This window comes from Desmodus rotundus, chromosome 1 (genome assembly GCF_022682495.2).
Source record: "Desmodus rotundus isolate HL8 chromosome 1, HLdesRot8A.1, whole genome shotgun sequence".
NCBI lineage: Eukaryota > Metazoa > Chordata > Mammalia > Chiroptera > Phyllostomidae > Desmodus > Desmodus rotundus.
In genome coordinates, this window is record NC_071387.1 from 159,255,047 (window position 1) to 159,272,299 (window position 17,253).

Consider the following 17,253-nt stretch of genomic DNA (forward strand, 5'->3'; position numbering starts at 1 on the left):
CCTACTAATTCTCTAAGCACCAACCATATTTTACCTTCTATCAGTAAGTAACCTTCCACATCTCCTCTAGGCCAGCCCGGGCCTCCTCTGTTATCACAATACATTTTGTACATAGTGGTGTAGAGGGCATAATTCACTATATTTTATTACAATTACATCTCTCCTGAGTAGAACTATAGAAAACAAGATATCTTAGAACAGAAACTATCTCTATTTCCTGACCCATTCAATCATATATTTTGGAGCCTACTTCATACAAGGTGCTTATCAAAATTTTAGTGAGTGAGTGAGTGAGGGCAACCATATGAACCACAGCTATGCTTCCTGTGTGAATGTGAATCCCACCTCATATCACCAGTTATAGGTCTGATGACTCCTTGTAGAAAAAGTTAAAAACAGTTCATCATTAATATTGACCACTAAAACTGAGAGATGTGCAAGTTATAGAATAGAGTGGTTAATTTTGGATAAAATATTATGAATATGCAGATAACATATGATAATATAAGTAGGAAATCAGAAAATATATGACTTACTCTCAGGTCTATAGAAAAATGAGATGTATATTAATTCAGAAAAAATCTTTATAGAGTAAATTACTTATAACTCCAGATATCTCAGAAGCATTTTCTCCAGTCCTCCTCTAAAACTCAACATACTCTTGCCTACTAGACTTATTTAGTCATTGGTAACTGGAGTTCCTTTAAGAAGCTCTGCACTCATTCTCTTATTAGAGCTTTTTATTTCTACTTCGCATTGTAACTGTTTACTTACTTGTCCATTTACCATAAGAGCCTTGAGAAAAGTTAAGGGACCATGCCATATTAGTCTTTGTATTTTTAGCACTTAGCACAGAAACTAAGGATGGATGGATGGATGGATGGATGGATGGATGGATGGATGGATAGTTTTCAAACATAGAGGTTCTACTCAGTCTTCATCAACTGTAGTTACACATATAATAATCACCTGGAGTACTATATAAATGATATTGCTACCTTCAGTCCTTACAAGTCCATTTAACTCAGAATCTCTGGTGTGGGTCCTTTGCATTGTTGTTGTTATGTGCCATTTAATTAGCTCTGACTCCTGGCTATAAATGGGTGATGTACACAGTTTCCTGTCTTCAAAGCCCTGCCCAGCTCACACCTACAGCTTCTTTTAGAGAGTCAATACATCTCATATTCGGTCTTCCTGTTTTCCTGCTGTCCTCTAATTTTTCCCAGCACTAGTGCCTCTCATGATGTATCTGGAAGTAGGACAGCTTAAGTTTTGTCATTTTTGCCTCCAGTAAAGTTTCAGGCTTAATTTGCTTTAGTGCCCATTTATTCATCTTTCTGGTGGTTCAAGGTATCCGTAGAGCTGTACTTCAACACCCCATTTCAAGTGATTTTTTCCCCATCTGTAATTGGTATGGTTTTAAAATTCTAACTTTTGAAAGGAGCATTTTTTGACTTCATTTTCCTTAGTAGAACCCTTTTAGAACTAACCTGATATACCTGCCCCAGTCAAGGGACTCACTATAATTTTACAGTTAGTGATTCCCTAAGTCACTAATACTTCCAGTTCTTTCTCACCAATGAACAAATACTTACCGCAGTTATTATATGGCATGCCCTTGAGGTGAGGTCCTTTGAGCTAGTTTGCTCCTTGGTGAAAATTTTCACCAGAGACATTTTTGGGGGCTTCTACTATATATTTTTAGTATAGCTTTTACTTATAAAGTTTTAAGGCCTTAAGTATTTGAGTTAAAGCACCATCCTGATTACCTCCTTCCCAACCTTTCTTCTACCTCCCCTGGTCTTGGTTTTATAAGTACCTTGTAATTGCTGTCTTATCTTACTGACCACAGATCTGATTGAGTTAAGTAAAGCCTTTTAGGAATAACTTTATACAGAAACATCCTAGAGAACCGGGCTAAACTGAGATCTTAAAATAAATGTTAAGATACTAGGATAGAGATGGACAGAGTCTGATCTCTGTTAGAAAGCTGTGATGGATAAACACCTCTTTTTTTTGTTATTGTTAAATGGAGGTTTTCAATAAAGTATTATAAAAGGTTTGTGTGTGAGATGTTCTGATTGAAAAATGCTGATTTTAATTTGCTACTTCAAAATGAATTATTAGTTGTATGAGAATATCAGATCAAAAGGGAGTTCAAGCAGACAAGCTTAAAAATATACTGAACCGGTCCCAGGAATGGCTGGGAAACCCTGTAGGTAATTCTGCTTACGATACAAGTAAATTCTGTAGCTGAGTGGGAAAACAGAATCTCCAGAAACTCATCATAATTTGTTCAGCTGTTATGTGGGATAAATTAAAAAACCATAGACTTAAATAAGAATAAACATGAAAGGTCAAATTTTAAAAGGCAATCACTTACAGGAGGTCTGGAGAACATTTGATAGCTAACGGGGAGCCTAGGGAAGATGTGTTGTTAAGGATCAAATACAGCAGGCTCTTGAAAATAAGCTCTTGCTGGCTAATTACAGTCAATAAAATATTGCAGGGAGGAGAGACAGCCCAAGGGAAAGGAATAAGGAAGTCAAGAAATGATTTCTTTGCAAAGGAAATAAAAGGCTTAAGCATGGTGTCCCTTTAATGTATAAAAATGAAGCTGCTGATCCTGAGAATCAATTGTTCCTACTTAATGCTCCTGGGGCCTGGATGTACTTGGGGATGAAAAGGAAATAGGTTCATTATTGAATTAAGTTATCTTTGTCTCCAATAAAGAGGAGGTTAGATGGATTTCTGTCCCAAGAAGGATTGGATATACTGGTCTAAATTGTTGTAAGTATTCAAAATATTCTAAACCAATATCTTTATAAGATCCTGATTTCAATTTATTTGGATCAATAATACCCAGAAGCTGGATTTCTGGATCACATGTTAGTTCTATGTTTAATTTGGGGGTGGGAGATGTTCGGACTGTTGTACGTAGCATACACAAGATACGGAAACAAACTAAGTGTCCATCAGTAGATGAACGGATGAAAACGGTGTGACACACATGTACACATGCACAGGAATATTACTCAGCCACAAGAAGGAAGGAAGTCCTGCCATTTGTGATAGCTGGGATAGAGCTGGAGGGCGTTATGCTAAGTGAACTTACAGAGAAAGATAAAGAGCGATCTCATACATGAATCTAAAAAAGACAAACTCAGAGAAATAGAGAGTAGAGTAATTGTTACCATAAGGGAATAGGAAATGAGGAAATATTGGTCAAAGTATATAAACTTCCAGTTATAAAAGTAACAACTTGGGGATCTAATGCCCAGTATGGTGATTATAGCTAATAATACTGTGTCATAGAGTTGAATATTTTTAAGAGAGTAGATCTTAAATATCCTCACCACAAAAAGAAATGGTAATTATCTGACCGATTATTTGTTAGCAAAAACTCTAGACAAAGAGGGCATACTATGAAGACACTTTTACAAATGTGCATCAAGTGGGCTAAGTGCAACACAGTGGTATAGATAAACAGTCTAACTTATACATATACAGTCAGTAAATCCATGTGGCTTGTTTACAACCGAGCACAGAGCGTGGCAATACTCCTGGAGTACCTCTTTGGTTCAAAGAAATTCATGCTGATGTGACCATCTGTCTAACTCTTTCATCTCCTCCTCTCTGGCATTTCTTTACCTTGTTTTCTTCTTCCTTCACTGCTCTTTCCCTAATCAAACCCCACAAAAGGTGTTTCCTGAGTTTACATCTGGAAATGCAGATTCAGCTCTTGATACTATGTCTTAGACTAAATGGTGGGCAGCAAATTTTTATGGGTCAAAAGTGAGGAATCAAGACTCAACTGAGTGCCTTGATTATAAAATCCAATTTTCAGTAAGGTTGTTTTTCATTTTGTTTTTTTAATAGTTCTCATTAGGCAATCATAGAAGCAAAGACTTCAAAAAGTAATAGCTATTTTTATTATTATGAATAAACTATAAATATGACCAAATATAGATATTTCTAGTTTATTTGGGGACTGTTGTATCAAGTTCTTCTTAGTTATAAAAACTAATATAGCATAGTCTAATATATTTGCACTAGATGTGAACTTTTTTCTTGAAATGATAATGCTTTGATTTGTGAAAAAGAGAAATGTATGTGATTTATTACAAAGATGTTTAATTTTCATTTCATTACATTATGTTCTGTGAACATTTATATCTAGTCTTTAATTAAACATGATTTATTCAAATTGAGATCTGTTTCCACTTAGATTGCTTGCAGTGTTAATCACAGTGCAAATAGCCTTCACTGCTGAATTTCCACATTATACTAATATGCAACTGCTTCCATGTAATTTGCATCTGTTCTCTGAGCCTACATGTTACCAGATATGTACATATGCAAAAATGTTTTACTTATTTTGCTACCAGATTGCAGAACATAATTCAATATAGCATTTGTGTTTTTATGAATTTGTATTTAAGGTAGCTTTTGAAGGAAAAAAAGTTGAAAAATGCCCAAACAATAAAGATCTGCCTTCATCACAAACTGAGTATGGCTATAAAGCATGTTGACTTCAGGAATGCAATTATAGTTTATCTTACCTCACATTAGTGCCTGGGGAAAGTTGTAGCTGTTTTTTTGTTTGTTCGTTTGTTTTCTTTTCTTTTTTTTAGAATCAGATGTTCTTAATTATAACTTCCTTTGTTGACCATTACAGATCCGTCCTGAAGAACAGGCAGAAGCTTGATTAGTGTTGCCTTCATAGACTTAATTGTTCTCATGACATGCACTATGAAAACTTCCTTCTATTAACATTTCAAAGTAGCAAGATCTGGTTTTGATTTCACTCATGAAGTAGTTCGATCTTAAAATGAGAAAATGCTTAGAGCCTCTTACCTGAGAATTAAAATATATGTTGTACCTATTAAGATCAAATCTTGTCCAGGTCTCCATCCTGCTTTCGTTTACTCATTTCTGGAGCCCATCCCACATTACTGTTTCACTAGGTCATTCTAAAGTTCACAGGTGCAGAGAATACCCTCCCATCTAGTTCCAGGTCTTCAATGCTAAAAGACAAAAGCAAGTTCTCTCAACTGGCACTGAAGTATCTTTATAATCTGCTCCCTATCTACATCCTCACATGTGGGCTCCAGGACTTCTCTTCCCATTCTCTTCTCCAGCCAAACTGGACTGTTCCTATACCTGAACACATCATCACACCATGAACTGCCCTCTTCACGTTTGTGACGCATTTTGGTGCCTTCTTGGAAATACACCACCATCTTCATCCTGACTATATTAATCTCAATTAAACCTTTCATTCGGTTCCAAGATCATACTGTATTTCTTTCATGTGATCTTCAGACATCAATACTCAGTTTCTCTTGTATCAGTATATCGAAGGATAACTTTCTCTGTCTAACTTACAAAATTAGACAATTCACTCTGTAAGACCTGAAGGCTTAACTTATCAGCCATTGACATTCCCTTTGAAAACAAACTTTAGCAGATATGATAAAGAGAAACACTGAGCTTGCAAAAAATAAATAGCACAGTGACTTTTATGCCTCTTTCAAAATATAATGAAAATATTTTGTGTTAGTCTAATATAGACTAAATGAAATTTTGATATGACTAAAAAGAACTAAATATTATATTGTATAAAAGAGTTAATGACTCCTTCCTTCCTTCTTTTCTTTTTTTCTTTATTTCTGGAGAGTTTTAGTGTTAAAAATTTGGAAGTCTATCATATTTTATAATACACAGCTATTTTTAGAGACTGTCAAATTCTGATTTTATTCTATTATCTGATGTTATAACATGCTGAAATTGTTTCAATTCTTTCTGAACACATTCATGAATTGTTTTACTCTTAAACCGTGACAGTCAATGAGAAAACAAAAAGGATCGCTTTTTCAGAGAAAGCCATCACCTGCTTAAGGAAATTTAGACCAAATTTTGTACAGTAAACTTAGAATGAGAGATAGACATCTTTGCTTCCAGGAAGAGATACTGTTTATAAGAAAGAATAAAACATAGGGCAAAATATAGACATTTCTAGTATTTTGCCTTGTTTTTTTCTTGAGGGGTAATTTAATTGTCATATTTTAAGTACTATGAAAACCCAGGACTTCAGAAATATGTTTTGATACATTGTGGCATATCAGAAGGCACATCGTATATCTGAAATTAAATAATTATGTATAGCCTGCACCTCTCTCTTTTATCATTTTTTTGAAATATCAGGAAACATTTATTGGGCACTAGTGTTCACCAGAAAGTGTGAGTCATTTGCATAGATACGAAACTAGATGCAAAGAAGGCGCTGGACTTGTAAAGCTCACAGTCTGACTAGGTGAACAGGTGAAAAGCATGTGAATAGACAATTCCTAAGTAACATCATTTAGGTCTGTAAGAAGGCTGGAAGAATAATGGAATTGTGGGAAGAAAGGCCGAGAGGGGGTTTAGTGGAGTAGATGGCAGGAAGAGAAAGCAATGGCATGTGTCCTCCAACCACGTCACCAGCTCCCACGGAGCCCTGTGTGGTGCTGTGCTGAGAGGGAGTGATTTGTAAACATTAGTGATTGATATTAGGCCGAATTAGTTATTATTCCTTTTTTATTTAAAATCACACTCATTATCTCCATTGTCCAAAATTAGGAGAGAAATTTGTAAAATTTGCTGAACATTTATTTTTCCGATGATTTTACAGGAGGTGTAATAACTGTATATCAAGGGTAAGTTGCTTTAGTCATTCTAACTTTAGAAACCCTTGAACGAGATTAAGAAGTGATCATCATTTACATTTATTATACTTTGCATGTAATGAGTTTTAGCTTTTAACTCTAATTTGTTTCTCATCGCATTCATCAAAGGAGAACTATTTAGAAACTAAAACATCTCTGTCAGTTAGAATTTTAATGAATTAAGATGAAATGAGACAGCGTTAATTGGCAGTTGTTGCTGCAGGGGAGGTTTCTAGATCTCGTAAGTGATACCAATTCATCCTTCTATCAGGGTTAATTTGTTTGATTTAATTCTAAGGATACACTGACTATTTCTCCACACTACTCATATTTATTCTCCGATTGGAGAGAGGTTTAGTTATGTGGGTCTTTCCTTTAGATTCTCAAGTCCATTTGTACTTGATTTAATTTGATTGTTAATACATTTAAGAAGCATTTGTATTATTGACTCAAGATTAACATACACAAAATGTAAATGCATTACTTAGACTTTGTTTTATTTGTAATGCCCCAAACCTTCCATAACTAATCACTTTTTCACCAATACTTCACTTCCTATGTTCTTTTTTCCACAGACATAAATGAATGTGAAGCTGAGCCATGCAAAAATGGCGGAATATGTACAGATCATGTTGCTAACTATTCCTGTGAGTGCCCGGGTGAATTCATGGGAAGAAATTGTCAACACAGTAAGTATTCATATATATTTATATATCATTTTATTTGCATAGTGTGCATTTGTTATGGAATATGAGCTGACCTCAACATAGTTTACTTCAAGAATTCATAATTCATTGAAATTACACATTTAATATTTGTTTTTGTTATTAATGTGCACATATTGTCCAGGATAAGTCTCAGTGCATAATGGGCGCAGGAGTGGTCACCTCGTGGTCTGAACGTAGGGAGGGCAACAGTTCCTCAGACCCCATGCACATCTTTCTCATGAATTCCACTTTGGGTTTTGAGTGTGAGTATGACCTAAATTTTCACCAGAGTGCTTTCTCTGGTTTAGACACACGTTCAGTGTGCCAGAGCCGGATAGCCTTTATCACAAGTAAAAGGGAGGGGTGAAAGAGGATTCATGTCGAGTTGGCCAACACATTAATAGAAATTTTACACACAATTTTTTTTTCTTGGAAGCCCAAGACAGTCTTGAGATTATGGAGCAAATGTTAGAATAGTAACTTACCAGAAATGTTTACAGAGAAGTACAAGAGACCATTCCTTCCCCAAAATAAAGAAACCAAATACTAGGAAAAGATAGAAACAAGGTTGGGGAACATGGGATGAGACCAGAATTAGGCACAAATATAAACTAATGAGAACAATAATGATGTAGCTCTATAATCAGTAAGCACTTATATGCACTTCATCATGCTACTGCCTTGATGTGTATTATAGTGTTAGAGCATCGGAACATTATAGAAATTCAGAAGACAAATACAAATTAGAATTCAGATGCAGAAACTGAGACACACAGGCTTGAGCTATGGTTTGCCCAAGCTCTTACAGTTAGTGGCAGAAGCGGCACCAGAAAGAATCTAGGACTAGGTCTTGTAATTCCAAGTTCAGAATGTTTCCCTCTAAATTGAGATCTCTCTTCACATGGAGTCGAACAAATCAACAAAAGCACATTACACCTCCTCTTACATACACCCACTCCCTCACACACATACACACACCCTCATACACACTCCTTCTTTAGCCATAATAACATCTTCATTTCTCACTTTCCTCCTCTCCCTCCCTTTGACAATCATAATTTATAAAATAAAAAAGGAAAATTAGTTAAGAGTTTCTTTGGATTATGTATATAAATGAAATGATGGTCTAGGGATGCTCATTATCTTCGTCTTGAAAAACTTTTTTTTTAAATAATGAAATTCTGAGTATCAAAGAAATACCTTGGATAGGGAAATTTTCTAAGCTAAAAAATAATTGGAGAAGGACATAGAGCATTCACTCATAACAAGGCACATAGAGACACCTACAGATAGTGTCAGCTCTAAGCGGACCAAGGTTAGGATCTTCAGAGTTTATATCACATGGGTTATAATCGATGTGCTGGCTCTCACTCTTTAGGAAGATTATTTATTTCCTGGGCTTTGAATTTTGGCCCACAGTCACACCATTGGGTCAGCTCATCCCTGCTATAATGGTAGAGAAGCCATTTGTTCTGGCAGGTATTTCAGGAGGGCGAGGGAAGGAGGAATGATAGAGACTAACTACTGGGAGCATCAGCGGACATCCATGCTGAAATGCCGTTGTCATCGTGTTCGAATCCATCTGCCTCAGTCCAGTCTCGGGCTCCTGCACTCATATTAGCTTCACTTGCCCCACTTCTTTCTTGTTTCCACTGATGGTCTAATTAAGTTTTGGCACATTTTAAGATGAAATCATTCTCAACGCACCTCCAAAATAATAAATAATAGCAGATATTGCAAAGGACTACAATGGACTTGAACACTAAAATGTTTGTACCAAAATAGTGTTATATACAACACAATAAACTGGGGAAATATATACAGTAATCGTGAAAGCAGATGTTACTTATCCTTAATTTATTATACCTCATAGTTCAATAAAATTAAACACAACAGGTAAAAACAAGAAGAATATGAATAGAACCTTCATGCAAAGGAAGTAATTTAATGTTGAATATTTTCATATTATAGTTGTGTCTTCATTATTATTCTTCTAAATACTTTGATTTTTATTAAAAATAGACTTAAGCATGATACCTTTATGATCTGAAAATTATGATTATATTTTAAATGGCTATGTAATAAGAGCACTAGCTATGTGATGAAAACCCCGACTGACCGCGCATCTCCCTGTGTGCTTCTTCCTCTCACCTTGTATCTCTAGCCCCTCTCGTAACACAAGTGCTAACTGGAAGATAAATGGCACGAACACATGACAATGTAGATAAACAGAAAAGGATGAAGTGCTAAAGAGGAGCAGAGGCTAGCTGGCAAACTTTATAAAGAATAGAGAAAAGAAAAGGGAGAGAAGGAAAAGGAGTGAGAGCTGTTAAACCAGGGCTCCGTTCCAACCGCGAGGCCCCCAGGAAACTCCAATGCACACACGCCAGGATCACTCCAGAAGGAATATGTCTTGGGGGGGGGGGGAAGACTGTACAGCAAAGGAGGCAACAGAGTTTTTTACAGGCCTGAAAGTTTCCACTAGACAATTCTACTGAACAGATGTCCTTCCACCCTTTTGCCTGTGCTCCTTCCCCAGTCAGTTCTCAGCTCCACTGCCAAAGGGAGCCTGTGAAAAGTCAAAGTGCGCCACCTCGCAGCTCAGAATCTTCTTCGGGCTCCTGATCTCAGACAGTGAGAATTACAGTCCTGCTTCCTGAAGCCTGCAGGGCTTGCCTGTGTTTCCACTCTGCTCACTCCCCTCTCACCTCATCTCCTAGGACTCTGACTTTCTCAGGCGCTGCTCCTGCCGCTAGCCGGTCCTGGTGCACACCTGGCACATTCTGGTCCTAGAGCATTTCCTTCTCCGCCTCCTTTTTCCTCTAGTGTCTGTTATGAACATCCCACACTGCCTTCAGGTCCTTGCATAGAGGCATCTTCTCAGCGTGGCTTTCCCTGACCTATCCACCTCCCTACCACAGTGCTTCTAAACACACACTCACCCCCGGCTCTGCTATGGGTTTTCACTTTGACATTATATTTTTACTTTTAAATATTGTTTATTGACTAATTCTCCAAAGGAGTATGTACTCCACAAGGGAGAGATTGTACTGTTGTAATCACAACTGCCTAAATAGAACTGGAAAACAGTAAGTGCTCAGTAAATATCTGCTAAATGAATGAGTGAATGAATCCCACTCTGGGATCTTCAGGTGTAGGGATGATACCTGATTTCTCAGTGTCCTCAACTACTACCAGGTTATTTTTTGCCCAACTGTCTGTGTTTAAGCAGTATTATAAAACTGTGTTTTCCAGGATGATAAAATGTAGTATGATATATCAGTTGGTACTCATAAATGACATTGCAAGTTGAATTGCTTTCCTTTGCAGTGAGGGTTTTGCAAGTGGATTTATACAAAGGGAATGAAACAGGAATGTTGTTTCTCTTTTTATGTCATTTTGACATGCAGGCATCTTGATAATTGATCTTAGATCACTTATTTATTTCTCATCCATATCAATTAATTAATCAACAGATATGAGAATGGAAGTTGTTTATATTGAGATACTACTTTAATAAATATATACAAATCTATGTGAATTCTTTAGTGTATCATATGTCTTTAATTAGTAGAACATATTCTTGTTTCTCTTCAGATCATATAAATCTTTCACCTTTTCTAAAAATTACTATAGCTAGTAAGCACTTTTACCTTACAAGAAATAAATTTATATCTAACTCTATCTATCATGACATGATGCCCAATAATGTGGTAATAATATTATGCAAATCACTTATTAACATTTTCAATAACAAAATTATATCAAATGTTAATAACAAATGTCATAATACTTGGAAAATATACCTATAATTTTTACACTAATTATTTACTAAATATGTTTATAGGTGGGTGAAAGCAATAATATTCTCATTTAAAAATTTCAGTTTAGATTTCTAGATAAGGTTCACATAACTTTTCATTGACTTTGGCAGATCTCAGTTATTTTTGGTTTTATTTTTTATTAATTTAGTACAGGAGATTTAATTAAGTTTGATTATGTTTTATTTTGATTGAAGTTAGTTTTGATTGATAGGTGTAAATCATTTAATTGTTCCCATAGTATTTATTATAATATTACAGCAATTCTTCTAGTTAAAATTCTAATGTATATTTTCTTACTGCTTTTAAATGACATACACTTTAGTGTTTAGACAGACATTTTCATAAACAGCTTGACAGAAAAATGGTGATGAACTGGAATGGAAACCTATTCTTATAAAAACAGATACGCTTTGCCGTGTGCATTTAACAGAACACGGTGCTTAAACTAAAGTGCATGCAGTAGAAATTGATAGCATTTTCATTACCTAATCTAAAAACAGCTAGGACTGTGCTCATCCACTGGGCTATGGGGCCCACAGTAGCCATCTACAGTTCCCTCCTGAGTGTTCAAATGTGGCATGATTAAATTTCAGAAATAGTACTCAAATTCATTTCCATTGCTGAGAGTATTTATGGAAATTAAGACAGTTACCAAGGGAGCTCTCATAATGCATCATCCCCAAATTATTATGCTGCAAAGTATTGAGACTTGAAAGATTTCAGAGGGTATTAGTAAAAACTGAAAACTAAAATCTTCAGCTAAGGATAGAGTGATGTTTCTAAATGTCAAAATTATTCAATTTCTAAACTATTTAATAAAAGAATATAGATAATTCTTTAACACTTTTCTTTCAGAATTATATCTATAAATTTACAGGGGTAAAAGGCAATGATATATGTGTATATTTTGAAAACTATAAATATTTTCCTATATTCATTTCTTGAACAGCTGTAGCTCTTTAATCTTTCATTACAAATGAGCTAACATTTACAAATATACAAACATGCATAATATATGCTATATAAATGTACCTGTGTATTTTTCTTTTGATATTAGTGTGCATTGCCAAATTCATCTGTGTAAGTTCAGGCTCAGTGAAATTTGCTAAAACATTTGAGAGTTAAATAAATTGTGATATGTATTTTTCTGCTCAACACTTGTAATTGTTGCTTTTGTAAAGACAGATTGGTGAGTAATGGCAGATACTCAAATATTTTGATGCCTGCTAACTGTCATAGGATTATCTTGATATTAATTTAGACCTTCAGGTTACCACGTGCCAAGCACTCTCCCAAGTACTTTCAATGTTAATTTATGTAATCTTCTTAGCACTCTTTGTAGTGGGTTCTGTTTATCACAGGTTCTATTTTACAGAGAAAACTGTGCTACCTAGTAATTAAATAATTTGTCCAACTTCACATGGCAAGTGTCCTGCAGAGCCTGGCCTAACCACAGGCCTTGCAGCTCCTGCTGACCCTGGCCCTTGCAGGGTGCAAGGGCCTCTTCAGTGCACCGCACACGTTAAGAACACTTGCACTTCAGAGTACAAGGAACGAGCTCAGGCTTTGCAAGCAAATAGAACTGGAGTTGAAATGCTGGGCTTTAAAATTATGTTTCATAAGTATGTAACTTCAGAAATACTTTAGTATTAATTTTTTAATAAAGAAATATTATTAAACCAACCAAAACCATTATGGGAAATAAGAGTTGCCTTGGTTTTTGAAAAACATGACATCACAACATACTTTTGAAGCACAAAACCTAATACTGTTATATCCAGGTTTCATGTTTGTAATTACTGTAAGCTGTCATGGTTATTTGATGGAGCATTTAGTGAATGGTGAACAGAAACTCACTGTGGAATGAATCATTCCAGTATTTTCTTACCCTGTATCATTGTTCAAAAAGTGTATATAGTTCCATACTCTAAAACACTGAATTCCTACCCTTCTGTATCCAGATAAGACATAGATCAAAAACCAAAATATAAGAAGATTCTGATATAGAATACTTTTAAAATTAAGAGGTATTTATAAAGAAGTCAAAATGAGAATCACTGCACACATACATTTAAAACGAACATTGATGAGTCCTGTGTGGGAATGTGTTCAATTACGTAATCAAGTAAAATAGCCACAAATATTTATTGATTTTTTTCTTAACATAACTATGTAGGGGATTTGAAGGACATATAGAAAACAATTCATTCACCTAATTACATCAAAAAGTAGGCACCCTCTACAGCTGGAACCACATTGGTAATTAAAATATACTCAGTTTCTATTCTCCTGGAGTGTACAAATGAGTGGGAGAGAAAACCAAGAATTACTTAATGCTAAGTATAAAACAGGAAGCACAAAGTTAATGAAAAGGAGCCACGGAGAAATGCCTCTTCTGTTTGGGGGATCTGGGGAAGTGACATTCATGTTGAGACCAGAAGAGTATACAGCAAGCGCCAAATCAAAACCAGGAGTGGTGCAGATGAGAATTTTACAAGAAGGACGTAAGCTCAAGGATAAACAGACCCTAGAGGCTTTCCCCAGCCCCTCTTTCCCCAAGACATGCTGTCTCACTCTTTCTCTAACTAGAACATGCTCAAAGTCCCTTCCCTCTTTCATCTCTCCAGGGACATCCATCTCTTTCCTTCTCTCTCCCCGAAACTCCAAGGGTCCTTCTTTTTCTGCAACATGTCCTGAGCCCATTCTTCTGTGGATCACTTCTACCTCTGTGACTTTCTAAATAAACGTTCCCTTATAACTTGGAAACAAACAGGATAGACAACCTCTTTGTCCATGAGACTCTTAATATTTGATGGATGAGTTTGACTGCTGTGTAATTATCATGTGGTGAGGTTTTCAGGATGATCACTTACCCTGAAGGTCTTGCCAATGTGAGATTAAGACCAGTGGGCGGCAAGGAATATTTATATATTAAAAACCCATTTCATAAACTATTTTGTTCTGCAACCACAGTGACTTCCAAAACATCAAAATAGACTCGAACTTTTATAAATGCATCCAGAGATCAAAGAGAAATGAAGAAAAATAATCATTAATTCTAATCCTATTTTCATTCCAGATAAAAAATACATGCTCTGTTTTAGAAATTTGAATGGCATGCTTTCACGATGACTTTGTCTCTGAAAGCATTGCCTAATATAAATTTAAGATTAGTTTTCTTAACTACATAGAATAGGAATTAGTCCAGAACACCAATAGGACAGGAGAAGGGTGTTTTACCGCAGGCTGTCTCCTTTTGTGAACATAATAAAAATTAAAAACTAGATTATGGATGAATGAAAGTTTTATATTCAGGATTAATTGTATAATGTTATATCTGAGATTTATAATTTTAATGCCTGCTCATAAATATATACAGATATAAATGGAAATAATGATAGTCATAAATAGTTGAATATTGATAATTATTATAACTTAATTGATAATATGTTTTTTTAAACAAACAAACAGAATACTATTCAACTGCATCAGTGGCACTCAGGGGAGAAAATGATTGCAACATTACTGCACAATGAAGTTTTTGCAACAATAAATGCAAAAAATTGACTCAGTGACAAAACCAAATTGGATTTTCTGTGTCTGACACGGATGCTCCATCTTCAATTAGATGCTCTGGGTATATTTTTCCAAATGTTGCCCAATGCTTTTGTACAGACACATCACACTAAAAAGTTCACCTGCTGTACCTTCAACTGATAACCTGTTAAAGAATGACAAAACATATCAGAAAAAAGTTCAGATAGACCCCCCAGGACTTGCTCAATACCGCTAACGAATTGAATCAGATTCTCATTACCTGACAGCTTTGCATTTGATTGCAAATAATTATGGAAACATCCGGTAAGACCCTCTTGATTTTCAAATTATTTCATTCCAATTATGTGCTAAACTGCAAATGTTTAGGGACTAAAATTTACTCTCATTTATTCTCCAGGTTAAAGCTCACTCTACTCTTTTCTATTTTAAAGACAAAGAAAGATAAAGTATGCAGAAATACTGAGAGTCTGGGAACAGTATAAAATGATTTGACTTCACCCTCATAAAATTTAGAATTGTGGTGCATTATTGAAAAATATTATAATTTTCCCTGGCCAAAAATTCATTTTTAATCATCACTCTATCCCTTAATATTTTAAAAAACAAAACCAAAAATGTATCCATAAGAAAACTACTAGAAAAGAAGTCATCCTCAGACTTTATAGGGGGAACATGGTTAAAATATAACCTCTGGGTCAGTAATCATTCTCTACACATGTTTTCATAGAATTTTGGGGTGTTCCAGTGACATTTTGGGTCTGAATGTCATGTGAGATTTGAATGGTTATTTCATAATGGGGAAATAATAGACACAGACCACAGCATTTCTGCTTATATTCCATCCACTTAATAGCAGAGACAAATGCTTTCTTCAAATTTGAGAAAGAACACAGATGGTTTCTGATCCTTTAGTAAACATGCACAATTTTTTATGATTGCCTGAAAACCCAAAGGTTTCAAATTGTTGCAATAAAATCTTCCTGGTCACCAGGGAGATGGCTGGGCAGTGACACCAACTGCCATGCCCCTTGCTGTAGTTTTCCATCAAAGCAGCAGACTTAGAAGTGATGGCTTCCGGCTGCATGTAGGACAGACAGCCACATACATGTTTTGAATTCCGTCTTCAAGCTGTCTTCTTCCACCGAAGGATGGGGTCCTGGCAAAATGTTTCCTGTACAGGCATATGGAATTGTAGGTGCATTTGGCACCTTGGTACGCTAATACAGCTAGTTATTAAAAAGCAGGCAATAGCTGAGGGAAGCACTGGTAATAGAGATTTAGATTTAGGAATCAGACAAGAATGGCGAAATGGTAAGATTGAATGTTATTGGAAAAGGAGAGAGTAAAAAGTGCAAAGAACATAAGATTGCTAAAGATAGAATTTAAGGCAGATAAAGAAATTCTATCTGCAGGTGGACAAAAAAATAAAAGATTAATCAAAGAAATAGACAGTAAAGACTGAAAGCAAGGGAATAAAATGTTTCCAAAACAGAAACTGGTCAAGGAAATGGATACCTGAAGAAGACTCTGTAAAACTTGGGGATCCCCAGATAATTGCAGTGGGTGGTGGGAGAGAAGGCCAGATTCCAGCTATTCAGGTTGAGCAGGTGCTGAGTAAGAGATGATAGCGGCAGTCCACTCCTCCTTGGTTATGGTGCACTCGACCCTGAGCATATCTTACACCCCAAAGAGCCATTAAAGTGGCCAAGGACCTAAAAATAAATTTCATAATAGTTACCTTAATAGCTTTATCTGGTCAATAATACACATTCTTTTTAGAGCTCCAAAGGGAATGGACACATAAAGTATCCAACTTAAAACTAAATTGAACTTGAGGAATATGATTCTATAAAAAGAAGTACCACCAGAGCAAAGTCAATAAACCCAATACTAAAATTCAAGGAAAACAGGAGCAGGGACCGAAAATAAACTAGTCTGACAAGAAAAATGGACAGAACTGTAGTTATATAAGGAAGCCGATAAATACTCAGCACTATTAGCTAACTACAAAACACCCAGACATTGGAACTGCAGCTCTTAGCTCCAAGAAATCCAAGGATATTTGTGGTGATTCGTTCAAACTAAGATTCACTTGATATTTTCTCTGGTACTCGCTCCAGCAGAACACAGTTTTAACCATCTTTAAAACAATCATTTGCCAGATAAGTATCACTTCATATCCACTCAGCAGTAACTTAATAATGCCATTTTCTTTCCCATTAGAATTAGCCATGAATTCTATCATTATTAATAGTAGTTTAATAGAACATGAACATTTTCCAACAGGGATTAGCGTAACAACTTTGTCAGCCCCACCCTTTAAAAAGGTGAAAGACTTATATGATCCAAACAGAAACCAGAGTATCAGTCTTACTCTTTAAGTGCTTTGTGTAAAGTTTTAACCTAGAGCACAGGATTCTCAAATATAGGTGGATAGAATTCAGGGAGTCTGTGTCC

At 35.7% G+C, this 17,253-nt stretch overlaps 1 protein-coding gene across 2 annotated transcripts in view; it reads left to right on the top strand.

Moving 5' to 3' along the window:
* The window catches only part of EDIL3 (EGF like repeats and discoidin domains 3), a 376,589-nt gene that overhangs the window by 222,076 nt on the left and 137,260 nt on the right, over positions 1–17,253 (top strand). For both annotated transcript variants that reach the window (XM_024563551.4, XM_024563552.4), the window contains one exon: positions 7,283–7,396. In XM_024563551.4, coding sequence (XP_024419319.1) covers positions 7,283–7,396 — 114 coding nt within the window. The remainder of the gene's footprint in view (positions 1–7,282; positions 7,397–17,253) is intronic.